Consider the following 27,264-nt stretch of genomic DNA (forward strand, 5'->3'; position numbering starts at 1 on the left):
GAGGGGCCAGACAAGCAGCCAGGAAGCAGGTCAGAGCTGGGAGCAGAGTCACAGAAGCAGCCTGCAGAGCAGACCTGTCCTGGGGGCAGAGCTGCAGCAACCAGAGCGGCCAGAGAAGCAGCCCAGGGAGCTGAAGGCAGAGCGGCAGCAGCAGCCATGCTGAGGCCGAGTGGAGCTGGAGCTGGAGCCGTCCGGAGCTGGGTGCGGTGAGCAGCTGGGGAGAGTGAGGGCCACCCTGGGCAGTGGGCCCAGCGCAGGGAGACGCCTCAGCCAAGAGGCTCTGCAGGCCAGACTTGGAGGGGGATCATAACCCTGTCAGGGCGGGGGCGACACTGGGAAGAAGGGTCCTGCCACCTAGAGCCTGAGAGCGTGTGGCCACCGCCAGAGCAAGCGAAAGGATCCGAGTCCTCGCTCCCACTTCCTTTACCCAGAGGCCTCCCTGCCCTTGAGGGCTCCCCTTCCACTCTCCCGTCTGGCAGAGTCCTCGTAAACCCCGACAAGGCTGGGCCCAGGATTCCTGCGGGGGCTCACCTAGGTCAGGGGCTAGGGTGTCCCTGCTCCAGGGTACTCTCTCTGCACTGGGCACCTCCCTGACCCACTGATCATTTCATACAATTTAAAGCAAATACAAGTTGTTTAATTAACAATTAATTTTAAAAAAGAATAAGGAAAAATGGGAAAGGTTAAAGGAAAACACATCACCCCGCTCTGTGGCAGGGAACATCACAAACAGTGTCTCTGGAACATCAGGGCAGTTCACAGTCTGTTTCTTGTAGGTCCCAGGCTCCTTCTCCGGCCCTAGTTGTGCTGCAGAGACGCTGTGGGTTGGACACTTGCTCTGGTGGTGGCCACACGCTCTCAGGCTCTAGGTGGCAGGACCCTTTTTCCCCAGCGTTGCCCCCGCCCGGTTGGGGTTATGATCCCCCCTCCAAGTCTGGCCTGCAAAGCCTCTTGGCTGAGGCATCTCCCTGTGCTGAGCCCTCTGCCCAGGGTCCCCCTCCTCTCCCCAGCTGCTCACGGCACCCAGCTCCGGATGGCTCCAGCCCCAGCTCCACTCGGCCTCAGCATGGCTGCTGCTGTTCTGCCTCCAGGACAAGTCTGCTCTGCAGGCTGCTTCTGTGACTCTGCTCCCTGCTCTGACCTGCTCCCTGGCTGCTTGTCTGGCCCCTCTGGCTCTGGTTGCTGCAGCTCTGCTCCCAGGGCAGCTCTGCTCTCTCTGGCTGTACTCTGGCTTTGGGGCTGCAGCTCTGCTTCCAGCAACTTAGCTCAGGCCCCTGCTCTCTCCTTAGCTCGGCCCCACTCTGTCTGACTCGGGCCATTCCAGTTCACAGGGAGGACGGGACCCCCCTGGCCTCCTGACTCCCTGATTAGCCTGCCCACCCTGTCAATCAGGCTGATCTGGAGCATTGGCCTCTCCCCATTGTTCCTGGGGACTGTCAGTCTCAGAGTCCTGATTTGCCATCGACCCCTCCCCTTTTAGTGCTGGGAGCTAGCAACCAAAACACCCCCACTGAGTGTTAGTAAGGGGGCAACAGTCCCCTTATACATAGGCAAGAAGTGGGTTTTGAAGCTAAGTTGGACACGTCTCATAAAATGCTATTTAAATAGTTAGCCAGTCTCTGGTACTATTTAAAAAAAAAAAAAAAAAACATGCTTAATGCCAAGCAAGAACCATGGTTAAAAACAGAACGCAAGATGCTAGGTCCAAAACTTGAGATCCTTGCTTAATTTTTTTACACTGTCATTACCCAGGAAAACTCCAACTGATTTCTATGTGTTTTTGCCTAAGGGCTGAATAAAATCAGAGTAGTAGAGTTCAGTCATCGTGGGCTGGGTTCCCTCTCAAAGTGACACGATTAGCATTACGAAATTTGCACTGATCAAATACTCTGGGTAAGCAGAAGAAAACCTTACCTACATCAGGAGGCTTCTATCATCTCAGCCTGACAAACACGTCTCAGAAAAGCTGTTTCAGAAGAATTCTGCACAGCCTGCTTACTCTGGGGAGGGGAACCGACAACTTTTATATACCTAGTCCCAATACAACTCATTCAAAAGCCTTGCTGGGCAATCTAGAGCTCTAGCAATGGCCTGAACCATTTTATGCAGACGGATTTTAGAATCACAACTAGACAACTCTTACATGAAGAGCAAATGCCTTAAACTTGATAAAAGTCTCATTGTTTTTGCAGCTGAGCTTCTCACCCCTTTGCATAGCCATATTTACATCTTCAGCCACCTGTGGAATTACCACCTTCAGGAATTTGAGCCTTCATCACAGCAAGTACTAGATCCCCTTCCCCCCTTTATAACTGTTAGAAGACATCTGAAAAAACAGGAACACAATCCACAAACAATTTTTGTGGCTAATATTTCATCCTTATAAAGCTACTGTATAAAGGTTTTAAAAGGGTTCCTCCCTCCCACCCCCAAGTAAAAATTAACAGAAATGCATTAGAAATTATTCTTTCACAGTGAAAAAAGATCTTGAGTTACATTATATATAAGCTTCCATTCAATATTATGCAGTTTTTGCTCAGCTTGTGCCCTGCCTTTCCTCAAGCGGGATGTGCCTAGAAGGAAGTAAAATGTATGCCCTACCTTTCTGGAGCCACTTAGAGAGCTTACTGCTTGTGCGATTTCGCAGCTGCTAACTAGCTAAAGCTTTCCTCCTTTTATAAGAGACCTACCACCAATGCAAGAGTCCTTGCTCTGTTCTGCAGTGGGGCAGAAATTACAACACTTGAGTACTGAAGCAATCAACAGATTCTGCAACTAAGTCCTACCTCTATGCAAGTCCAAGATAAACAGACTTTCAGTGCTGGGGTGAACCGGTTAGGCTCTCAGAACATATATTTTGCCTTTGATCCAATTAGCTCATTGTTGAGAATAAATATGCCAAGAGCTTGGGCAGAAATACTTGTTAGGGAACTGCTGCTAACTCCAGAATGTCTCACCCTCTCCCCATCTGCAAACTGTGGAAAGTAGTTAAGCTAGGCTAATATCAGCTTAGTCTGCATTAGAGACATCACCACTACTCAGAAAGTAACCGTTGATGTACCAAATATTTTAGTTCATGAAGGCAGATTGCTCTATTTCAGTATAGTTTTCAGTGACTTATAACACCATGCTTAAATCTAGACAACACGCAACATTGATTGCTTAATGATTCTGACACAAATGTATGTGAAATAGATTTTGAAAGCTTTGTAACTCCTGGCCATATGAAATGAGGACAAAGGTTTTTGGTTGTAAATCTGTAACAATAAATACAGAGTTTTTAGAAGACAGAAGGGAGGACCCTCTTTTGCTAAGTAACAACCAGAAAATGAAGACAAACTGAAGCTTCTGAAACGAAGTAAATCAGTGGAGTTTTTGTATGTTGAAAGAATGAACACAAACTAAAAACTTATTCCAAAAATATCTTAATAAAATGCTTCAAGAACAAACCTACTTACGCAGACTATTGCCAACACAGTTATTACGTTCAAAGGGCTGCAGATAAACATTGTTTTAGCCAGAGTGGCTTTTTGTCAAGGGTACGCTAGTCAGCAATAAAATCTCTACAAAAGCTTTTCTAATTCATTAATGTTACTTCTCTGAAGAATTCTATAGTAAGAGTCTCTATTTATGGAGGCAGAGTGGTAGAGACATAATGGTAACAAATGGATGCAAAAATTTGAAGCAACGGTCACTGATTTGACTCAAATATAGCTACTGTGCAATCAAACTTAAAGAATTGCCTTGGCAACAACGATGTAAGTCGAAAATTTTATTTTCAAAGACCTTTGGGACAGATCACTCTAGTGATTTAAATGAGGCCATGTCAATTTACATAAGCTAAGGATCTGGCCCCTTATTTCAAACTGGCTATAAAATGGCAGATGCTCTTAAAGCTAGTTAAAAATATATTTATCAGGTGTCCTCAGGGTCAAACCCAACTCTAGGAAAGGATACTCCAATAGTATGAGACAGTTGCTTTTTCCTAATTGAGGTGTTGGCTTGCACAGCAGAAACTTCATAGTCAGAGAGGCAGACAAAGGCAGCATGTGGGGCATTCCATGAGAGCAGTAGCTCAAAGGAGAGGTACAAATATAGATTTTTAAACTTGTGTCCGTTTAAAAAGAAATTTACTTTCCAATAATACGTGGTCGCCATCTTTTCCAGCTGGGCTTTATGGGTGAATATATTTATGGGTAAATATACGTATTTACTGGTACCTCTTGAAGAGAGCACTCTCATTTACTGTCTGGGCAGCTCACCCGCAGCTTGCAGTACTTGGTATTGCCTAAACAGAGCCAGAAAGGGCTTTAGAATTTATTATTAGAAATCCCCTGCCACTTTGTGGTGAAGTGTTCTGCCTTTTAGAAGGGTAGAAGTGCCTAGTGGTCAGCCCACCCCTTCACACAGCATGGCCCTTTAAGCATCTGAAAGGTCGGATTATATATACAAGGACTTGGGAGAGAGGAAGTGATCCCAGCAGTAAATAGAGTCCAGGGGGAAATCCCATTACTATTTCTTAATGGGCCCGAGGCCAGGAGCCTTGCAGAGTGGGAGGGGCAAGGTTTTCCTCTCACCAGCCAATTGAGGATGAGCTGGGAGAAGGGGATCAGCACAAAGGTTGCCTCCTCTCTCTCCTGGCAGTGTAGCTACCAGTAGGAGAAAGTTGCCTCTGAGCCTAGAGAATAAGTGGGGACAGTGGAGAGAGAACCCGGCTAAGGCCCTACAGCAGACTAACTCACAACCCAGATCCAGGAAGAGGGCTGGTGCTCCTGCCACAGAGAGAGACAGTGCCTGAAAGGTAGTCCTGAGAGTACTGGGAACAGGACTCTGACTACAGGCTTTAGAGGAAACCCAAAAATCAGAGAAGCTTTTGTTTATTTGGGACGTTTGTTATGGACTATTTTGCATGAGGTTTGATAATAAACCAACCCCAAGCAGGGTATTATTGAATCAGGAGGGCCTTGAGTGGAGTTATTGGGTTTCTAAGAGGGGAAACTGAGGCAGAGTGTAGCTATACCAGCAAATCCTCCTAGTATAGATAAAAAGAAGAACAGGAGTACTTGTGGCACCTTAGAGACTAACAAATGTATTAGAGCATAAGCTTTCGTGGACTACAGCCCACTTCTTCGGATGCATATAGAATGGAACATATATTGAGGAGATATATATACACACATACAGAGAGCATAAACAGGTGGGAGTTGTCTTACCAACTCTGAGAGGCCAATTAATTAAGAGAAAAAAATCAAGCCCTGTACTGGGCTAGCTTGATTATCACTTCAAAAGTTTTTTTTCTTTTAATTGATATTTCAAAATAATCATGAGAACTTTTCTATTCATATTAGGTTTGGTAAAATTTCCTCATAACCTATATGTGAGCACACACACAAGTACACTTTTAGTTCATTTTGCAGCTTATATATTTCTTCCATTATTTCTTTGTTCAGAAGAGTCTCTATAACTAGGCTACATCTCACATAAAAGATCTTCCCTTTTCCTGTTGCAAAAGGCAGCCCCTAAAATCTACTCTTTAGATGTTTTTCATGGTCTCTAAGGCATTCTGCTTGCTCTTCTCTTCTTGGCAAAATAAGTAAAGTTTTCAAAGTGTTAAAGTACAGCGCTAAGTGCTCAGACAGCTTATTCTTCAGTCTCAATGGCTGAGAACTTTGCCTTTTCAATCGTGTTTGAGCAAATAAAGTGAATAGAGAATATGCAAATAGCCTTTCCTAAATGAAACACAAGACTGAATTGTTGTTGGCAGGTCACAGTATCACACCACCCTCACCAGCCTGTCAACTGAAAGGACTTTTAAAAAAAAAACATTATAATCATCATTCAGATAGCTGGCTGGAAAGTTCAGTCAGAATAAGGCTGTTCTCAATACACACCAAAAAAATCCTTTCAGGCAAAATAAAATTAGGGCTCAAGCATTACACTGAAGTGCAGTTGGAAGGTTATTTTTGTTCACTCAGACTGGATATGGTGGCTTTGATTTTTTTTTTTTTTTTTACTGCAAGACTATTCCAGGCCATTCCCAATCTGCTGTCTTGTCAGAGCAAACTAGGAAGGCCAATTACAAAACTCCAACCCTTTACTAAAGGGACAAAATGTGCCAAACAGCTGACAAGTTGCATTGCTGCTGTCTTCTAAAACAAAAGGAAAGCCAGTTCATACTGAAAGCCCTTATGGAAAAGTCAGGGATAAAACCAATAGGTAAAAATTAAAATGATTCATGGATATTACTCTAAAACGCCCCCAATAATATAATAGAGAATGAGATCATTTGGATAGAATTTGTGAGCCAATCTACAGAATTCAACAGATAGTTACAATCCAAGTTGTACAATTCTAAAGGCTGGTCTAAATATTCTATAAAGTGTTGATAATTATCAACTGAGTTCTGTAGGACTTTTCCATAATTATTGAATAGAGAAGTTTACCTAAAAGTTATCTCCTCGGTGTAGCGTCGAATCATGTTTTGTATAGTAACACTTAGCTTCCACTATAGGACATTTCAGATGTCTAAAATTTGGGAGAGATGTATTAGTGTTTTTGTTTTCTTTTTCTTTACTAATTTAAGATGGGATTTTTTAAAGTGTCAATGATTTAAGAGCACAAATCCCATTGACTTTCAATGAGATTTTCACTCCGAAGGGATGGTCTCCACCGTTAATTTGCACTGAAATGACTAAATCAGTTATTTTATTATTTCAGTGCAAGTCTGTGTGTGGACGCTTATTTCAGATTCAGATTAGCTGAAATTGTTAAGCAATTGATTTATTCTACATCAAAATAGGATACTTTTATTCTGAAACGAGTGTCCACACACAGACTTGCACCAAAAAACCCAAAAGGGGTGAATTAAAATTGATTTAGTTATTTCAGTACCAATTTGTATATACATCCGTCCTTAGGTGCTTTTGTAAAATCCCACCCCAGGAGGCCAAATTGCGGCAATGAATACTCTCATTCAAACTTTGCTGATGCAGTCGGTCAGGAGGACTTAAGGAAACCAGTCCTAATTTAGAAAGACTGCCCTCTAGCTTCAAAATAAGTTATTTTAATTCTGAGTTTCTTACTCAATACATTGTGTATAGCATCAGACACAAATATTGGAAGTAACTGGAAGATATTAAAAATCTACAATAAGGAGGCAGACTGGGTACTGGTTTATCTATTTAATTATTGGATTACAGCTGGATTTTGCTATTTTTGGGGTTAGCCTAATTTGCGGGTATTTTCTTGTACTGCATAATTTTGTAGGGGATTTTAAGTAATTGCTGGCAGCATAGAACAAATGGCTTTTTGTTTCAGAAGTCAAAATAAACATGGCTTTAATCCTGCCCACGTGGAGTCATTTGCAAGACTGAGCCTAAATAAACAAAAATACAATAAACAATAACCCCAAATAATAATAAAAGAATAGCAATATCTTTAGCCAGAACTGGAGGAAGAAATAAAATGAATATTTAGTGTAATTATAAATTCTCAAAGCAAACCCAGATGGTAACTAGTCCATCATTCAGAAAACAACGCAAGTGTCAAGAATCTCAGATGGCACCAGTAAAAACCTAAATGAAATAACACAGTAGACTAAAAATATTACTCCAAATGGGATACTGTTTTACTATTCTAACTCATGCCATTGCCTTGAGACATTTGCAATAGTTTGGTACTGTGGGGTAGAGTGCACTGAGCGGAGAGCTGCCATTCCCAGTCCTAGTTTGGAAATCTTGCCTCTGACCAGAAAGTCTTTTCAGCATTTCTAGTGTCTGTGTGAGCTGAGTGGTTATTTCTTGAGGGAAAAGGCCATTAGCATTGCCAGAGACTCCCCAAGGGATCCTTACCAGCCAGCACACAGCAGAGCAGCCCTGAGACTACTACAAGTTGCACTGAGGACCTGTGTGGTCCTCATTTGCCTCCAGGATTGTTTTGGGAGGGAAAGGTGGTGCATCACCACCTTGACCTCTCCTCCTTGGTCAATTGCTAGGGCCCTACCATATTCACATTCCATTTTGGTCAATTTCACGGTCATAGGATTTAAAAAATCATAAATTTCATGATTTCAGCTATTTAAATCTGAAATTTCACGGTGCTATAATTCTAGGGGTCCTGATCCAAAAATGAGGTGTGTGTGTGTGTGTGTGTGTGTGTGTAGTCGCGTTACTGCTGCCCTTACTTCTGCGCTGCTGATGGTGGGGCACTGCCTTCAGAGCTGGGCACCTGGCCGACAGCCACTGCTCTACAGCCGCCAGCTCTGAAGACAGTGCAGAAGTAAGGGTGGCCATAGGAACCAACTCCATGGCTGCTCCAGGACTGGAGCACCCACGGGAAGTAAGGGCCGCAGTAACATGACTCTCTCCCTCCCTCTCCCCCCCAACACACAACTCCTTTTTTGGGTAAGGACCCCTACAACAATTACAACACCGTGAAATTTCAGATTGGTGGTTGTTGTGGGTGCCTCGCCACTAGGAACTGGGCTAAGACTGTCACCTCATTTTACATTGGCCATTGTATACAGCTCTCAAATGGGAACCCAAAAGTCAAGGGTTCTGTCTGCAATTATCAATCCTCTGAGCCACTCAGTTCCTCACAGAGCCGCTGCTTTTTTTTCTCTGCTTCTTCCACAAATGACTTGAGCCCATTGTTCCTCATGGAAACTAATCAGTTAAGACTTAAGATATCAGGAAAAATCACTGAGTAAAATTTTGTTCCCAGTGAAGTCAATGGCAAAACTCCCAGGAACTTCTGTGGACCAGAATTTCACCCAGTTACTTCATTGTATTACCACATTACTTTTGAAATATAATATTTTTGGACATGGACTCTCTGTCACAATTCAGACATGACATTTGTGAAATATTATGTCTATCCCACCAGAACCAGGTAGGCGAGCAAGCAGAAATCCTGAGAACCTCAATTTTCCTTACAATGCAATCCATCACATCCAGTCCTAGAACTTTAAAATCACCTCTCCCTGACTGGAGATTTCCCTTGCTGCGTGCTGAATCCCTTTGAATAACAAGAAGTTCTTGCAGAAATTATACTTCCATTCTGTAGGAGAGGAGGAATTTTTAAGTTGACATGCAAAGGAAAATTGGGCTTATTTCCTTTTTTCTTCTTTTTGATGAAATAATTAATAATATGAAAGATTTAAAAATATTTTCCTTGTTTTTTTCTACTGTAGACGTTTTAGGACTATCTGGCCATATTTTTAAAGGTATTTAGTAGGTCTGTCAATTAATTGCAGTTAACTCATGTGATTAACTCAAAAAAATTAATCACGATTAAATAAATTAATCGTGATTAATTGCAGGTTTAATTGCACTGTTAAACAATAGAATACCAATTGTAATTTATTAAATATTTTGCACGTTTTTCTACATTTTCAAATATATTGATTTCATTTACAACACAGAATACAAAGTGTGCGGTGCTCACTTTATATTATTTTATTATAAATATTTGAACTGTAAAAATGATAGAACAAAATAAATAGTATTTTTCAATTCACCTCATACAAGTACCGTAGTCCAATCTCTTTATCGTTGAAGCACAACTTACAAATTTCAATTTTTTTGTTACATAACTGCACACAAAAACAAAACAATGTAAAATTTAGAGCCTACAGGTCCACTCAGTCCTACTTCTTGTTCAGCCAATTGCTAAGAGAAACAAGTTTGTTTACATTTACGGGAGATAATGCTCTTCCCTTCTTAATTATAATGTCATCTGAAAGTAAGAACAGGCATTTGCATGGCACTTTTGTAGCCAGCATTGCAAGGTATATATGTGCCAGATATGCTAAACATTTGTATGCCCCGTCATGCTTTGGCCACCATTCCAGAGGACATGCTTCCATGCCAATGACGCTTGTTAAAAAAATAATGCGTTAATTCAATTTGTGACTGAACCCCTTAGGGGAGAATTGTATGTCTCCTGCTATGTGTTTTACTCACACTCTGTTATATATTTCATGTTATAGCCGTCTCGGATGATGAGCCAGCATGTTGTTCATTTTAAGAACATTGTCACTGCAGATTTGACAAAACGCAAAGAAGGTACCAATATGAGATTTCTAAAGATAGCTACAACATTCGACCCAAGTTTTAAGAATCTGAAGTACCTTCCAAAATCTGACTGGGACGGGGTGAGGAGCATGCTTTCAGAAGTCTTAAAAGAGCAATACCCCGATGTGGTCATTACAGAACCTGAACCACTAAAAAAGAAAATCAACCTTCTGCTGGTGGCATCTGACTCAGATGATGAAAATGAACATGCGTCTGCACTGCTTTGGATCGTTATCGAGCATCAGCATGGACGCATGTCCTCTGGAATGGTGGTTGAAGCATGAATGGACATACGAATCTTTAGCGCATCTGCCACGTAAATATCTTGCAATGCTGACTAGAACAGTAGCATGCAAACGCCTGTTCTCACTTTCAGGTGCTGTAAACAAGAAGCGGGCAGAATTATCGCCTGCAAATGAAAACAAACCTGTCTGTCTGAACAATTGGCTGAACAAGAAGTAGGATTGAGTGGACTTGCAGGCTCTAAAGTTTTACATTGTTTTATTTTTGAATGCAGTTATTTTTGTACATAATTCTACATTTGTAAGTTCAACTTTAATGATAAAGAGATTGCACTAGACTGCTTCTATTGGGTGAATTGAAAAATACTATTTCTTTTGTTTTTACAGTGCAAATATTTATAATAAAAATAAATATAAAGTGAGCACTGTGCGCTTTGTATTCTGTGTTGTAATTGAAATTAATATATTTAAAAATGTGGAAAACATCCAAAAATATTTATATAAATGGTATTCTATTATTAACAGCATGATTAATTGCAATTAATTTTTTTAATCACTTGATAGCCCTAGTATTTAGGCACCTAGTGGGATTTTCAAATGCACCTAGGTGCCTAACTTCCATTCAGATCAATGAGTTTTGGATGCCTAGGTGCTTTTGAAAATCTCATTAGGTCCTAAATACCTTTAAAAATATGGCCTTTGTGTCTAATCTTCCCTGGTTTTGTTGTAGGACCTTCTGTGTGGGATATCTCATAGATGTTTATTGTGAGCTTACCCCATAGTAACTGATGGGGTGAGGTGCTGAATTTTGAATAAAGACATCAACAAATACTTTTCTAAAGTGTCTAGCTGGCGTAGCAGTTAAAAAATGTGTTAGCACATGTGTTAGCACCTGAAGGCATTGCATAGATAGCGCCAGGAGCAGACTGGTCCAAACTGCTTCAGCCTCTCACAATAGCATGAGAGCTGGAATAGTACTGATGGAATGATCTAGTGAGTTACTTACATGGATCCCGTGCACCACAACGCATTTAAAAATTAAAACAACAATACCCTCTTGTCTCTTTCTTCTCTTTCCTTCCTAACCTGCAGGAGAAAGAGTGTGGGTTTTTGTCTGTTTGCTTGTTGGTGTGTGTGGGTGAGTGAGTATGCAGGTGAGCTGACTGACTGTTTGAAGAGAGTACTGAAGGAAGCTAAGTTAAAGAGGTGACGTGTAGATTGAGTTGTGAATGTGATGTGGTCCATAGTGATTCTTGTCCTTCAGGAGTGAGTTCCATAGCCTAGGTACAGATGCACTCAAATCTCCCCCGAGTGTTCTAATGTCTCAGCTCCGGTGGAACACAGGTGTTGTGTGTCGTCATGGCTGCAGAGGAAGAGGTTACCTCAGGCCCGATCCCACCAAGAGCTCTGAATAACAGGACAGAAATCTTGACCTGGACTCCGTATGCAATGAGGAGCTAGTGCAGAGAGCAGAGCAGCAGGATGATAAGTTCGCTCACCCTGTGCTGCAAATGAGCTGCTGCATTGTCCACAAGGTGAACACAGATCCAAACCCTTGGATCTTAAAACAATGAACAATCAATTAGGTTCTTAAAGGAAGAATTTTATTAAAAGAAAAGGTAAAAATCATCTCTGTAAAATCAGGATGGAAAATAACTTTACAGGGTAATCAGATTCAAAGAGCCCAGAGGAACCCCCTCTAGCCCTAGGTTCAAAGTTACAGCAAACAGAAGTAAACCCTCTAGGAAAAGGAACATTTACAAGTTGAGAAAACAAAGATAAAACTAATACGCCTTGCCTGGCTGTTACTTACAAGTTTGAAAATATGAGAGACTTGTTCAGAAAGATTTGGAGAACATGGATTGATGTCCGGTCCCTCTTAGTCCTAAGAGCGAACACACCCAAAAACAAAGAGCACACAAACAAAAGCATCTCCCTCCCGTCTCCCCCCCGCCCAAGATTTGAAAGTATCTTGTCCCCTTATTGGACTTTTGGGTCAGGTGTCAGCCAGGTTACCTGAGCTTCTTAACCCTTTACAGGTAAAAGGATTTTGGTGCCTCTGGCCAGGAGGGATTTTATAGTATTGTATACAGGAGGGTTGTTACCTACCCTTCCCTTTCTAGTTATGACAGGAGCTTTTGCAGGGTTTTGTGGCTTCAATCCCAAATACAACAGGCTAGATCCTCGGGGGTGGCAGAACTCTGCTTGATGAATACCAGGGCTAGATGGAGTCAGTTCGGCCTCTTGTGTAAGTTAAAATAGGACTGCTTGAGGCTGGTCTAACTTGGGCCATTCTGGCAGCTGAGGATTGTCAGAAAGTAGAGGTACTTTGGACACACCCCTCTCTGCCAGCGACACTCCCTACACTGGGGCTGGGTGGACAGGGGTGACACAGTGCCACCCTATACCTATGCTGGGGGAATCCTCAGGTGGCCACTTAAGCTACCTTTGGGTTGCATTGCACCCAGGGACAGGCTCAGAGAGGCTGCAGCAGGTGCCAGGATAGGGACCAATTAATTGCAATAATCAAGCCTATTGATCTGCATGGCTCGCCAAGGCTGGGCCTGTGTCTGATAGGATGGGAAGCAATCTCCTGGCCAGTCACAGAAAATGAAGAGGAACTTTTCTGCTGACAAGGTATTTGTGCATCCAAAGACTGATTTACCATTGTGAAGACAGAGGCTCTTGATGGTGGGGCATGCTATAAAGAAGGCAAATTCTTCAAAGAGCTTCCCTCTACCTACCAGCATCCCCCAAGTCCTGCCTGGGCTCAGCTCTAGTCAGCGGCAAGTCACGGGTGTTGGTGTCAGCAAAGCATCGAGAAAGGGGAGAGATGATGCTGTTTGCTGCAGAGGCTCTCTCAGCGGCATCATACAGCTGCTCACTAGTATGAAGAATGGTTTAAAGCTTGTGATGCAGGGTTTGGAAGGGGAGGATTAATAATCAATTATAATACTTTTACTGTTACACGGTTGTACTTCTGTGTTCCTGGCATGAGCCCAAGTCAGCTCTGGGCTTTCAGTGGTATTCAGTTAATTCAGTTTACCATCTGTCTCCTAATCTCTTCCCCTCTTTTCATTACCTGAACAGATTTGTAATATCAATAGGAGGGACAAAAACATTCAAACTTCCATCAGATCAGTTGAGAAATCGGAATCCTCCCACATATGCAGGGAGAACACCTTGGATCTTTCACAAAGTTTCTTCCTCAGATGATCCTTCCAGCCCCAGAGAATAACATTAATTTGCAACAGGGGCTTGACAACACTGGGATGGGGCTGCGCATCATTTTCTAACGCTTGTCCCAGAACCGAGGCCAACACATCAGAAGAGGCTGCAGCCCTCAGGATTGGGGCTGCTGGGTCAGGGCCGGCTCCAAGTTTTTTGTCACCCCAGGCAAAAAAATGTTCCCGTGCCCCGCCCCAACTCTGCCCCTTCCCCGCCCCATTCCAACCCCTTCCCCAAATCCCCGGCCCTGCCTCCTCCCCCGGACATGCCACATTTCCTCTCCCTCCCAGGCTTGCGGAGTGGCGGCACGCTCGGGGGAGCAGGCGGCAGTGGAGTGGAGGTGAGCTGGGGGGGGGGGCAGGAGCGGTTCCTCTGCCCCCCCAGGGTTACTTCCTGTGGCCCTCCCCGCGCCCCCCACTGCTGCAGCTCACCTCCGGAGTGCTGCCCCTTGGAAAGTGCCGCCCCAAGCACATGCTTGGAGCGCTGGTGCCTAGAGCCGGCCCTGTGCTGGGTTAAAGCCCAACAAACCCAGCATATCAGCCAGAGTCTTTTCCTAAGAAGGGAACATTTTCTTTAAAACTCTTCATCAGATGCAGGAGGCGGTGAGGGCTGGCTCCCAGAGGCCACTGATTTCCACTGGCCGTCCACCCACTGCTTATCTCACTTGGAACTTGTGAAGGTTCCAGTGCCACTGGCAGCTCGCACAGTCCTGCACATCTTGCTCATAAACATGCGGCCACACACTCTGCACTTGCTTGAGCATTCTGTGGCTGCCGGTAAAGCAGATTTAATAGAACCCTCATCAAATGCCGGAGCTGCCTCTGTTACTAGAAGGCATTTCTTAGGGTCAATATTCATCCTCTCGCACCACTGCTCCGACATGGGTATAGCCTTTATACAAATTGTAATTTCCTCCATATATAGCAAAATTGCTTTCCCAAATTAATAGTTTACTCAAGATGTGCTAGGGAGGGGTGCTGACCCAGGATCCCGGACAAGCCCCCCAGAATGTAACCCTTCCGCCTGGTGACGTGGGCAGCATCAAGGGCCAGCTTCTATATCCAGGGGGTCCTCTTAAAATTACAAAACAAAGCTGGCTCAAGACCCCACCCAGAAATGAGGGAAAATTAAACACCACTTCTGGCAGTAATATTTCCCCTCTCGCAAGCACTGAGTATGTGTATACCAACAGAAAACTTTCCTTAAGGAGGGAGGTACACAGAATTAAGTTGGGAAATCACAGTGGCAATGACTGAAAAGTATGAAATCAATAAGTAAACACCAACCCCACAGTGCAGTCTCCTTTCCCTCAGTTTCCCACTTCGTGGTGTGAAAGTCCAACGGACGACTGCCCCTTTCACATGCCACTCCCCTTTTCCCTCTGCCGCACCCCACTTACGGGTTGCTGTTCCAGGTCAGTGAAGGCCCAGAGGCTAAAGGTGCGTTCAGGTGGGTTCACCTCTAGCCCCTGGGGATGGGGAGGTGAGCGAGTGCTGCCTCCACCACCGCTGCTGTCCTCCTGTTGGTTCTGTTGCTTTTCAACGCGGTCATTGCCGTCTCCTCTGCTGCTTGCCATGGCCTTTGCTCACTGCTGCCTGCTGCTATCACCGCTGCTTTATCCTTGGTCTGGTCCAGACCTACAGCGCCACAACCACCTAGCCCAGCTATTTGTAACCACACCTCTAGGATTTGCTGGGAAGGGAGGGGCACCTCTGATGCTGCTGCTACATCTCTCACCATGCTGCCTCTAGCTGTGATGCTGTGTTCTGAGGTTCCACCACCTAGCCCAGTTCTTAGTGATTTCAGTGGGTAGTGGAGAACCTCACTACTGCTGCTGCCTCCATTACAGTGTCTTTCACCAGCACACTGTCACCTCACGGGGCCTAAGATTCAGCCCCCTTGACCCGTCTATCAGTGCTTTCAACCCTAGTAGTCACTAGAAAACACAAGGACTCTTAACTGAATCTAACCAGCCCTATCTTTAAACACTGGAGGGGAAGGGTCAAATAGCATCTAGGAGCCTTAAAACAGAGCCCTCATCTATCCCACCCCCTCTGACCTTCGCTTAGATTTACTTTACTACCCCTCAGTTAGGCGACCCTTCAGTTAGGTCCTAGGACCAGTTTAGTCATGCAGTAAGGGTAACTACATTTCATTACCCCAGCATCCGAGACTTAAGAGAATTTTAACCCAAAACAGCCAAAATTGATCACCTTGGTAAAGCAGATATGCCAATTGATCACCGTAGGCAGATTAGGTGTGTTTATGCAAAAACTGTCTGCTTATGCAGTCTTTTCCCCCAGGTCAATAGACGACTGGAGAGACTTCATTCAGACCAATGGCTTACATACAGAGACAGCTAAATAATCTAAAGCAAGTGAGGCATACAGTGATATTAACCCTTTTTTCTGCTTTCCAATTTTTCCATGGAGAACCATCTAATTAACCCAAATGCACTCATTACTCAAAATATCAGAGGGGTAGCCATGTTAGTCTGGATCTGTAAAAAGCAACAAAGAGTCCTGTGGCACCTTATAGACTAACAGATGTATTGGACTAACATGCGTCTGATGAAGTGGGTATTCACCCACGAAAGCTTATGCTCCAATACATCCGTTAGTCTATAAGGTGCCAGAGGACTCTTTGTTGCTCATTACTCAAAAGTTACCCAATAATTTCAATACATATTGGACTATAGATGGTCCATGAGCAACCTAGGTTTATTACGCAAAAAGAACAGGAGTACTTGTGGCACCTTAGAGACTAACAAATTTATTAGAGCATAAGCTTTCGTGGACTATATATATGCATCTGAAGAAGTGGGCTGTAGTCCACGAAAGCTTATGCTCTAATAAATTTGTTAGTCTCTAAGGTGCCACAAGTACTCCTGTTCTTTTTGTGGATACAGACTAACACGGCTGCTACTCTGAAACCTAGGTTTATTACATTTTTATTCACTATGGGTCAGTTTTTCTAAAGCGCTTAAGTGCTTTGGGAGGCTAATCCAGGAATAACTAGAACCAATAGCAAGAAGCTCAAACCACACAAATTCAAATTCAAAATTAGGCAATTTTTTTTTTTAAAACAGTGATGGTGATTCGGCATTGAAAAAAATACCAAGAGTTGGTTTCTCTTTCTCTTGGTATCTTCAGATCTAGACTGGAAGCCTTTCTGGAGGGTATGATTTCATCAAACATACATTATTGGAGTTGATACAGGGGTGACTGGGTGAAATGTAATTGCCTGTGAGACACAGAAGGTCAGACTAGATAACCTATTGTCCCTTGTGGCCTTAAAATCTATGACCCCATGTGACCTTCACGCATCGCGTGTGACAGAGAAAATATCTAAGAGAATGTTTCTGTGTGTTTTGTTTCCCAACTAAATGAGGTTTTTCTGATGAATTGTCTGATATAGCCATTTCACGTGAAGATGTTGTAAACTGCTTGCTCACACATCAACGTCTGAAATGTGGTTTTACTGTGAATGACGACTCTATACAAAAATGGAGCAGCTTTACCCAACCCCTCTGCCCCTATCCGGTATCCATTCTACAGTCATCTTTGCTACCTTAAGTGATACAAGTGCAACTGTCATCAGTAGTGGGTTTACAGTGGCACCATGGCACCGGGCCCACATTCAAAAGGGGCCCCAGCCCGGCCCACTCCAGTTGTGCTGCGCCCCAAGCCACTGGCTCCTCTCCATCCCCCCTCCACACCCACCACTCGCTCCTGTCTGCAGGGCTTCTCTCTGCCCCCTGGCTCCACTCACTGGCTCCTGCTCACTCCTCTTGGCTGGTGGCCAGCAGGCTGCCTGTCACTGCCAGGGCGGAGAGGAGCCCTCAGCCGCTGGCGCTCCGGACCAGTGACCTGAACGTCTGCTTCGGGCTCCCTGGGGACAGGACCCACCTCTTCCTGCCACTCTGTGGAAGTGGTGGGCTGGGGAAGTTGGGGGCTGCCCCCCCCCCACCAGTTCCTGCAAGGAAACTCCTCCTCCGCCGCAGGCACCAGCACCAGTTGGGTAGGGCTGGGTGGGGCTCCGGGAGATGGGGCCGCTCTCTGCTCCCAAGCTTCAGCTGTCCTGCCCCCTAGCACTGTGCTGGGTGGGGGTTTCCCTGCTATGTGCTTGCTCAGCAGGGCTGATGAGTAAGGCTATGTTTCAGTGATGGGTATTTTTAGTAAAAGTCATGGACAGGTCAAGGACAGTAAACAAAAAGTCATGGCCCTTGACCTGTTCATGACTTGTACTATATACCCCAACTAAATCTTGGGGGGGAGTGGCCCCGGGGGGCATTATGGGTGCTCTGGGGGGGCGGGCGGTGGCGCGTGGCCTGGGACCCCCGCTGGTGCTTGGAGCGGAGGTTGGCAGGGCTGGCAGGCTCCCTACCATAACCCAGCTCCACATGACTCCCCAGAAATGGCGATATGTGTTCCTCCCTCAGCTCCTGGTGGAGGCACGGCCAGATGGCTCCGCACGCTGCCTCCGCCTCAAGCATCAGCTCTGCAGCTCCCATTGGCAGGGAACAGCGGTCAATGGGATCTGCAGGGGAGGTACCTGCCAGCGGAGACCGCATGTGGCCTCTGCTACGAGCTGAGGGAGGGACATGTCACTGCTTCCGGGGAGCCCCCCAAGGTAAGTGCTGCCCAGAGCCCTCATCCCCTCCCACGCCCCAATCCCCAGGCCCACCCACACCCAAACTCCTGTTGCTGCTGTGGGAGGGGGATGCTGTGGCCCGAGACTGCCCCAGCAGCGGTGAGTGCGGCTGGCCCACGGGCTGCCTGGAATCTGTGACTTCTGTGACCTCCATGACCAACTCACAGCCTTACTGATGAGTGCGGCCGGGAGGCAGGGGGTGGGGGTGGGGGTCTCTGGGAGCGTCTGTGGGGGGTGCTGGGCTGTGAGAGGGTGGGGGGATGATGGGCAGGGGGAGGAGATTTGTGTGTTTGGGGATGCTAGGCAGTGGGGGGTCTGCTGGAGGGGCGCTGGGCAAGGTCTGTGTGTGTTGGGGTGCTGGGCAGTGAGGGGTCTGCGTGGAGTGCTGTGTAGCTGTGGTGGTGGGGCTGTGGGGAAGGGCATTGGGTAATGGGTAGTAGGGGAGATCTGTATGTGTTTGGGCACTAGGGAGTGGATTATTCTGTGTGGGGTGCTTGGCAGTAGTGTCGGGGGGTGCTAGGCGGGGTGGTGGTGTGCAGGGCACTGAGCATTTGTGGTGGGGGGTCTGGAGGGACGCTGGGCATAGCAGGTCCGGGGGCGCTGACATAGGGAGTCAGGGGATGTTGGGCAGGGAGGCTGTGTGGCGTGGCATGGGCCCATCCCCGAGGGGAAGGGGCACGCTGGCCGCACAGGGCCGGGTGGGCCAATGTGTGTCTGGCGACTGCTGGTTTCTAAACATTGCCCTCGCACTGGGCTGGGCGGAGGTGGGCCATACCATGCCCCGATGCCCCATTGCCTCTGGCTGGCTCCTCGCTCCCCCACGCCATGCTCAAATGCCCCATGGAGGCCCACTAATATGTTTGGCATTGGGTCCACAAATCCGGCCCTGATTGTCATTACTGTTTGCCCTGCAGTGCCAAGAGAGGATTTGTGACATAAACCCCGCACCTGATAGGAGAGAATATTGGAGTACAGGCAAATAGCACTAAGGGGGTTTGTTTTGTATTCCTCTAAATCATAATCTTATTTTTTTTAAAACATCCTCCCCTCCCCCAAAATAAGGAGAGAATAGCAAAAAGAACAAAAAAGTAAAGGAGTGGGATGGAGTTAATCAAAGGTTTCTAAAAAGTTACACCAAATCTTTTCAAATTTGTTTAAGGTCTCTCTTCTGTGAAATGTGACTTGTTCTCTGAGTCCGTTTTCAAGACCTGAAGAAGAGCTCTGAGTTAGCTCGAAAGCTTGTCTCTCTCACCCACAGAAGTTGGTCCCATACATGCATTACCTCACCCACCCTGTCTCACCTGTTCTCTAGGTCCGTCAAGCTGAGCAGCTTCTGTCTCTGGAGCCAGTCTGATATTCCAGCTAAGCAATATGAGTCGTTTGGCTACAAGCTCTGCTCTAGAGGACCAAGCTTCCCGTGAGTTTCCCAAATGATGGGATAGATCCCAAAACACAGTTCTGGGAAGTACTTTTTAAGGAGGTATCCATTATCATATTAGTCCTCCTGCCTACTTCAAGCCAAAAGGATTGTATCTTGGGACAGTCTCAAAACAGGTCAGCCAGTGTGGCTCTGTATTTCCAGCAGCAGTTTGTTTTGTAGGATGATAGGGAGCCAAGAACCTGGAGCCCTGGTTCTCAGGCGCTCCTCAGTGGCCCAGGCTTTCAGACTCCAGCTCCTCAGCATCCCACCACGCAGGCATTCCCTGGAGCCAAGGAAAGTATGCTGCCCCAGAACAAGGCTCCACTCCCTTTCAGGGAGAATTTTGAAATTGGGAGGGGGAGGGTTATGCTGATCAGAACACCACCAAATTGTGAAATATCGGAATCCTCTGCCAGACAGAATTCCCTTTCTCCACCCAGCTCCAGAAACCGCAGGAAGTTCAATGCAGGGCGGATGGGATGGGAGATGTTTGCTGAGAATAGAGCAAGTTATTAGTTCAGTGTGCGGGAGATGGCTCACGTGAGGCTTGTTCCAAAGTGAAGAGTGCCAGCAAAAAAGGCGGTATCACAGTTATGGGGCAAACTGTACCTCTTTTCCCGTGCTGGTCTCTCGGAGAGCATCCACCTCACGTTTCGGGCTTCTTGTTCTTCCCCGTCTTGGGGTGGAATCTCACGCATGAGCAATTCTTCCCCTCTTAGACCAGAAGCAGATACACTACCCTGTGTGCAGAAATCACTCATCTTGCAGGCTGTTGAGGATCCCAGGGGTAGATTCACAAATGGTTTAGGCACCTAACTGCCACTTCAATAGGCGAAGTCTCTGATTTAGACACCACTGGTATTCACAAAAGCCCCACTCAGCTGCCAACAAATGCTGTAGGTCCCCAACCTCACTTGGCACCTAAGTTTTTGCAGTGAAAGTTTCCTATGTGCCTAAGTTTTAGCCTCTGGGCATGAGCAGTGCTGCCTCACTCTAGCTGTCTGGATGTCTAAGCCACAGTATGATTCATGAACCGGGGGACGATAGGTGTTCCTTTGCCTAACTCACCAGCAGGGCCTGTCCAGTAGGGATGCTCGGAGTATGCCTATATCCACACAAAATACCCATGCGGGAGAGGGGGATGACCTCCCTTGCATCTTTTAGCCCAATGGTTAGGGTACTCACCTGGGATGTGGGAGATCCCCAGTTCAAGAGCCTGCTCTGCCTGAGAGGGAGAAGGGATTTGAACAGGGCTAAGGGATATTCTGATGTGGGGCTCCCTCAGTCTCACCTGTTCAAGGCGTTCCTCCATTAGCGCTGTGGTTTGGACACTGACCTGTGAAATGGCAGAGATCTGTTCATATCCCCTATCATCCAGTAGAGGGGGGACATGAACGGGGGGGCGGGAGGAGGTCTCCCACAAGCCAGTGAGTACCCTCGCACTGGGCTAAAAGTGATAAGGGAGGTCCTCCCCCCACCCCATTGGATTGTTGCAAGAAATGCCTTAGGTGCCTAACTCCAGGAGAGGATTTCACAGCTGAGAATCCCAAGCAGAGGCAGGCACCACCCTCCATCTTGGATTTAGGTGTCAAACTCCCTCACGGGGCGGGACTTAGGATACACCCCTCTTCTGGGCATCTACCATTGGCTATCTTAGATGGGGAGCAACCTTGCATGCTGGCTTTTGTGAATCCCATCCTTCGGACCTATCTCCCCTCAACTTTCCCTAGCTCAGGCTTTGTGAATCCCAGTGGTATGGTAGGTGCCTAGAGTTAGGTGTTGCAACACTGACCATGGCAATGCCCAAGTCCCTTTGTGAATCTAACCCCAGGAGACTGAAGGCCCAAGCTCCACAGCAGCCAACGAGGCAGACTGTTGAGGAACAAATGACAACAGTTTTTTCTAAACAGCAGCATAAGTTTAAAAAAAATTGCCAACAGAAGTGATCACGCAAGGTATCATTTCATCACTTAATCTGAACGACCCCAGGTGGCCACCAAGCTTCAATCCCAAAGGTATATCAGAAAATATTTCTTAACCAGGGGACTAAGCTTTGAGGAGTCTTCATGATTCATCCCCACAAGCTACTCTATTCTGGTAAGCAGGGCGATTTCCAAACTGTGCTACAGAGCTTAATTGCAGCATTAACCTTCTGACTCCTTTGCAGATAAGAACTAAAAAATATTTTAGGACATCTTGTGGCTGGCTTTGGGAGAGAGGGACAAGCCACAAGAAGAATTCCCTCTATCTTGTGCCCCGGCACAGGGGCTAGCCATAATCCCAGTCCTTGTGCTCAGTGACTCCCAAAGAGCAGAGAATATAACTTAGAGAATTTTTTCACTTGACCAGAGCTCAGAGAGCCGGGAAGCGATATACTATAATGCTAAATTCTTCAAAGGGGGTAGGGACATGGACTTATCCCCATTCTGCAATGGCTCACCAAACTGGGCCGGTATGGAGAGAGTACATGTGCTACCATTTTTTAGAGGAAGTTGTGGCCCAATAATGGTGAATGATTGACCATCACCCCCAAGGTATTCTGACAGGGTAGCCCCTCCCCCACCAACCCAACAACTAAAACATATGTCCAAGCTCTGGCTATTCTCATTGATTTATTTTCCTCCTACCTGGTTTCCTCAAATCTCACGGTACCATTCAAAACACAAATGATAAAATTAGCATGTCAATTCTTTATCCTTGCTTTCAAGGCCCTACATAACCCACTTGGGCCTACAAAACCAATCTAAATTCTTATGAGCCCCTTACCCCCCTTTTCTCTATCCTTGATGCCAAGCTTGCAATCCCTTTGGGTTCCTTCTCCCACTCTCATCTTTGTGACTTCTTGTCGGCATGGAATGACCCAGTGCCACCACACTCTAGATTTATTTCCAAGATGCCCCTGGACACTAACCCACATTAAGCAAAGGCTTTCACTACCCAAATATGACTTAAGATTTTGCTGTTACGGAAGAATCAGCATTTCCTCAGAGTCTGTCAGAATGTCTGGATTTATGCATCTGTCTTTCTGACAGTGAACTCCTCCGAGTCAGGTACTGCCCTTAATTTCGGTCTTGTACAGCACTGAGCACTTTCTTGCTGCCTAACTGTAAATGACATCAACACAATGGGCTGAAAAAGGCACAATCTTGTAATCTTTAGGCTCCCCCATACGTACCCCCAGTTACTATTATTCACTTATCTGTGATAGTCTTTTTTATTAAACTCATTCTGACTTAATTTATCTTTTTTTTTTTTTTTTTTAGGAAAAAATACACTAGAACTCAGAGTTATCCACCTTAAATGAGTCTTTTAAACACAAAAACAAATCAGAGATGCTGCCCTGCCTATGGGAGAGGACTCTCAGAGAGGAGTTGATAGTTATGCCTGGTAGGAGCTCAGGAAGATCTTGTTGGCACTGGACAGAGGTTCAGGCCCAGCAGCTTTTGTTAATCTCGTTGGTAGAGAGCCACCTGTATTAAGATCTTGTCATGCAATCCACCAGCATGGACATCAGCACAGGTGTGGGGTCCATACTGTCACTTTATAGGGCAGGGTAAAGACCCAGACCTGAACTATGTGTTGCTGCTGTGTGGCGAAATAGACAAGGGCTGGTTGAGTAAACATGGCTGACTACAAAAAGAGGTTTCTGGGCTTCCACCCTTCTATGTTACAGAATAGATCTCCCCCGAGTGGGAACTAGCATGAAGTTTTAGCATCCAGCAAACGTCAGAATATGCTGAGCCTGAAAGAAACTTAATACAGCTATTATAAAACTGACTCCAATGAGGCCATGAAGAACTACTCACATGAGTCAGGGCTTGCAGGATCAGGCCCTGAACTAGCCATTGCTCAACACATAAACATTGGATACCAGATCTCCATGTGGTCACAAACAGCACAGGTGTTTCTTCCTGTTAGTTTGATTTTATGTGCACACCTCTTTTTTTGATGGGCTATTATAGAAAGGTGTGTGAGACACCATACTTTAAGGGGCGGGAAGTTATAGCAGTATATGCTAAAGGGGAAGGTAACTGAATGTCCTTAGCTGCTGAGTTATTAATTAAAACATGGAAACATCTGCAGGAATAAAATGGATAAACAGAGACCACTTAAACAGGGGGGGGGGGGAGTGGGGAAGAGGGGGGGCATAGGTTTTTCAGAATCATATACCTTGTATACAACAATCAGCAGAAGGCCCACTACAGCTGAATGTGGGAATAAGATGTTGACAGGATAGCCCTAACCACTGTCCCTGTTGTTAAAGTGAAAACCTCTTCAGATGAGCACATGTTTTATTTTGGAGTAATATGGGGAATTGTCAAGTATCTATTTACAACACTTCTCTTACAGTGGGAATACTATGGCTAGAAAAGCCATTAAGACAATGGAAAGCTTGTACTAATTGTAGGAAACCATTTGTAAAAATAACATTGCTTTTTTTTTCTTGGCTCACTTTCTCCAGTATTTAAAAGAGCTTTAACTTTGCTTCATTCGTACAATTGTTCTTAGAAGTTTAACATTATAGATTAAAAAGCCTACGGAGCTCAGCAGATTAGTCCTAACCAAGTGGTGACAATTCTTATCGGATTGGAAGTCTTAAGTGAAATGAATTTAAGCATTTGCTTTGGGCTGCAATGGATGGGAACAGGCAGGATTTTATGTAAATCAGCACAGCTGCTAATCCTGCCTTTTTCTGAAAGTGGTGTCTTAGGCTAGGTCTACACTACGGGGTGGGGGGGAGGGGTCGACCTAAGATACGCAACTTCAGCAACGTGAATAGCGTAGCTGAAGTTGCGTATTTTAGGTCGACTTACCTGGCTGTGAGGACGGCGGCGAGTCGACCGCGGCCGCGCCGCCGTCGACTCCACTTCCGCCTCTTGCTGCGGTGGATTTCCAGAGTCGACGGCAGAGCCATCGGGGATCGATTTTATCGTGTCTTCACTAGACGCGATAAGTCGATCCCCAATAGATCGATTGCTACCCGCCGATCCGGCGGGTAGTGAAGACGTGCCCTAGAGGGTGGATCCACGCTACAAAAACGAGTATATGAATTACAGAACAGCAAGCAATGGTGCAGCTGTGCCGTGCTAAGCCACTATGGTTGATGCAGTTCAGACACTTATACCTATTTTTCCATCTGTAGTTACATACGTTTTCAACAAATGAGTTTACTAGTGATTCCTATGAATTTCCACTTCCGCTACTTCTCCGTAGCGGTATCAGCGAAGGGGCAACAAAACTGCCTCATCCTTTCAAAGGCACGTACTCATTTGAGGTCAAAATGTTGGATAAAAATCAACCTACACATGGTAAAGTAAAATAGGCCGGGGATTACAAGGCATAGTGAGTCAGGCAGCAGCCTTTTGCCTCCACGGACACAGGCTCAAATCCAACGGCTCACAAGTGAAATGCATTTGGACACGAGCCTGCACTGAGCAAAATAAATACCCAAACCAGTGGAGCACAACCCCCAGTTTCTGATCAATACATGAGATGATGCGGAGAACAGGGTGGAGACGCTTGCATAGCATGTGCTTTCACCGCACAGGCCAAATTTTGTTCTACGCCAGTGAATTCAGGAGTGTAACTCAGGGCAGTCTTTGGGCCTAGGAAACAAGTGCAGCCCTAGCATGGCCTTATATATTTACCTGAAGCCACTGTGCCAAATTCTGCCTTCGGATACGCAAATGCAATTTCCACTGGGCCAAATTCAGCACTGGGCCAGTTTTGCCATTGACTTCAATGGGAGCAGGTTAAGGGCCCTGGTATAAGCAGATGCAAGCTCACTAATTAAAATGGCAGTAGCCAATATATATATATGAGAGCAAAATTTAGGCTAGTGATATTAGGCACTCACTTGTTTCGGCATTAAAATATTCCCTTTCCTAAAATGAAACCATAGAAGCAGAGTAAATATGAGCACTAACAACTACTGCACGCTATGCCGCTCTGGTGCCTTTTGCTCGAACATCTAACCCAATGCTGCAGAGAGAGGCTACATTTTAAAACCATTCCCTCTTTGCATTTCTTCCTTATGGATGACTTGTATTTGTCTAGAGAAAAGTATATTATTAGTAAGAAAAATAAAGCACAAATACTAGAAGTTACCTTTTCTTAGAAAAATCTTCTTCCCCACCCCACCCCCCGCACCCCAACATTTGAAGTACTCAATATTGAATCTATGCAGCAGATTACAACCATTTAAAACCGAGCCTTTAAGTACCAAAGAGACGAACACCTATTACACAAATGCAGTAATTCTTCCGGCCTGATCAAACACTCTTTAAGTCATCGCTCATTCAAACAAAGCAATATGGCATATATTCTCTCTAGATATATACCTATATAGATATGTACCCACCCCCATGACACATACACACATAATACGGAGAAAAAGCCTTATCTGAACAAAATTACATAGGATGAATAAGTTGAATAAGTCAGCGAGATCAGAGGAGAGGAATTATGTAATCTTTTCCATTGAGCACACAGCTGTAATTACTTTATCAAGCTGCATTAATATTTCACTGCAGTTTTCAGATTATATGTACGCAGCATAATATTAAATATTCATCTATGGATTAAACCATCGCAGCTTTTAACGGCATGTTTCTCTCTGCCTCTTTTCTCTCTAAAGGTATCTGAAATAACCTTACTGTACTGCTGTGGGAGGGGGAAGGGTAGAGAGAAGAAATGAATGTGCTGAGTAGCCGAAACAGAGTAAAGACAAATGCACAGAGGTCATTGCATAAAGGGCCTAATTTGTAAAGGTCCGGAGCTGTCATTTCTCTCTTGCTGGACCGGAGCAGCAACCCCTCTGCTGACGTAACATTCATGCAGCCTAATTCTGATTCTATTAAAAAGGAGAAGATGAAAAATAATACAGAACGGGGGGGAGGGAACAGTAGTAAATACCAAGAAAGGGATTGAAAAGGCAATGCCAAGGAGGAATGGCGAGAGCTAGAGAAGCACTTACCCATAAACAGCCAGATGGAGCCACCAGACACTAGGAAGAAGGTGAGCATGCCTGCTGGATCCGGCTGCAGCATGGGCAGCCTGAAAAGACTGGGGGTGGGGTGACTGCAGCACATTCACTGCAGTGACTGAGGCAGTAGCAGCAGCTGGGACTCAACCACTCCGCTTGCTCCAAGGCGCAGCATGCTTGTCAATTACTCCCACAGCATAGGATGATATTTTTAGCAATCCCCCTTCCTTGGGGACCTCTAGCTTCTTCTTAAAGGGGACAATGCATCCCACTTGGGTAGAGCTCACTGATGTGCATGCGAGCAATTCCCCTCCCCCTCCTGGAAATCCAGCAGCCCAGGCAGCAAGGGGGAGTGGGAGGGGAAAGAGGGGATGGGAAGGGGAGAAACTTTATTTGGTGGTTTCTGATATCTTAACCTGTGTCCAAAGAAATTGCCCAAATATGATGCCCTGCAGCAGCAATGCACCGGAATGCTCCTAGAGGCCCCGATTGTCAGAGATGCTGAGCGCTTCAATTCCACCTGAAGCCGATGGGAGCTGTAGGCGCTCAGCGCCTCTGGAAATGTTCAGGTCTTCACATACGGCGAAGGACTATGCAAGAGAACAGAGAGCCAAGTTGATTTTTATGGTCTGTGGTGAACATTTGGACAAAGCAGATTGGGGG

General features: G+C 45.6%; 1 protein-coding gene across 4 annotated transcripts in view; it reads right to left on the reverse strand.

Moving 5' to 3' along the window:
- ACSL6 (acyl-CoA synthetase long chain family member 6) overlaps nucleotides 1–26,697 on the reverse strand; it is a 107,601-nt gene extending 80,904 nt beyond the window's left edge. For 3 of the 4 annotated variants that reach the window (XM_054038241.1, XM_054038237.1, XM_054038240.1), the window contains exon 1: nucleotides 26,593–26,674. In XM_054038241.1, the coding sequence (XP_053894216.1) occupies nucleotides 26,593–26,665 (73 nt within the window). In that variant the 5' untranslated portion in view covers nucleotides 26,666–26,674. Of the gene's footprint in view, nucleotides 1–26,592 lie in introns of all 4 variants that reach the window. The other variant, XM_054038236.1, reaches the window with a different exon arrangement.
- Nucleotides 26,698–27,264: the final 567 nt, after the last annotated feature.

This window comes from Malaclemys terrapin, chromosome 8 (genome assembly GCF_027887155.1).
Source record: "Malaclemys terrapin pileata isolate rMalTer1 chromosome 8, rMalTer1.hap1, whole genome shotgun sequence".
Lineage (NCBI taxonomy): Eukaryota > Metazoa > Chordata > Testudines > Emydidae > Malaclemys > Malaclemys terrapin.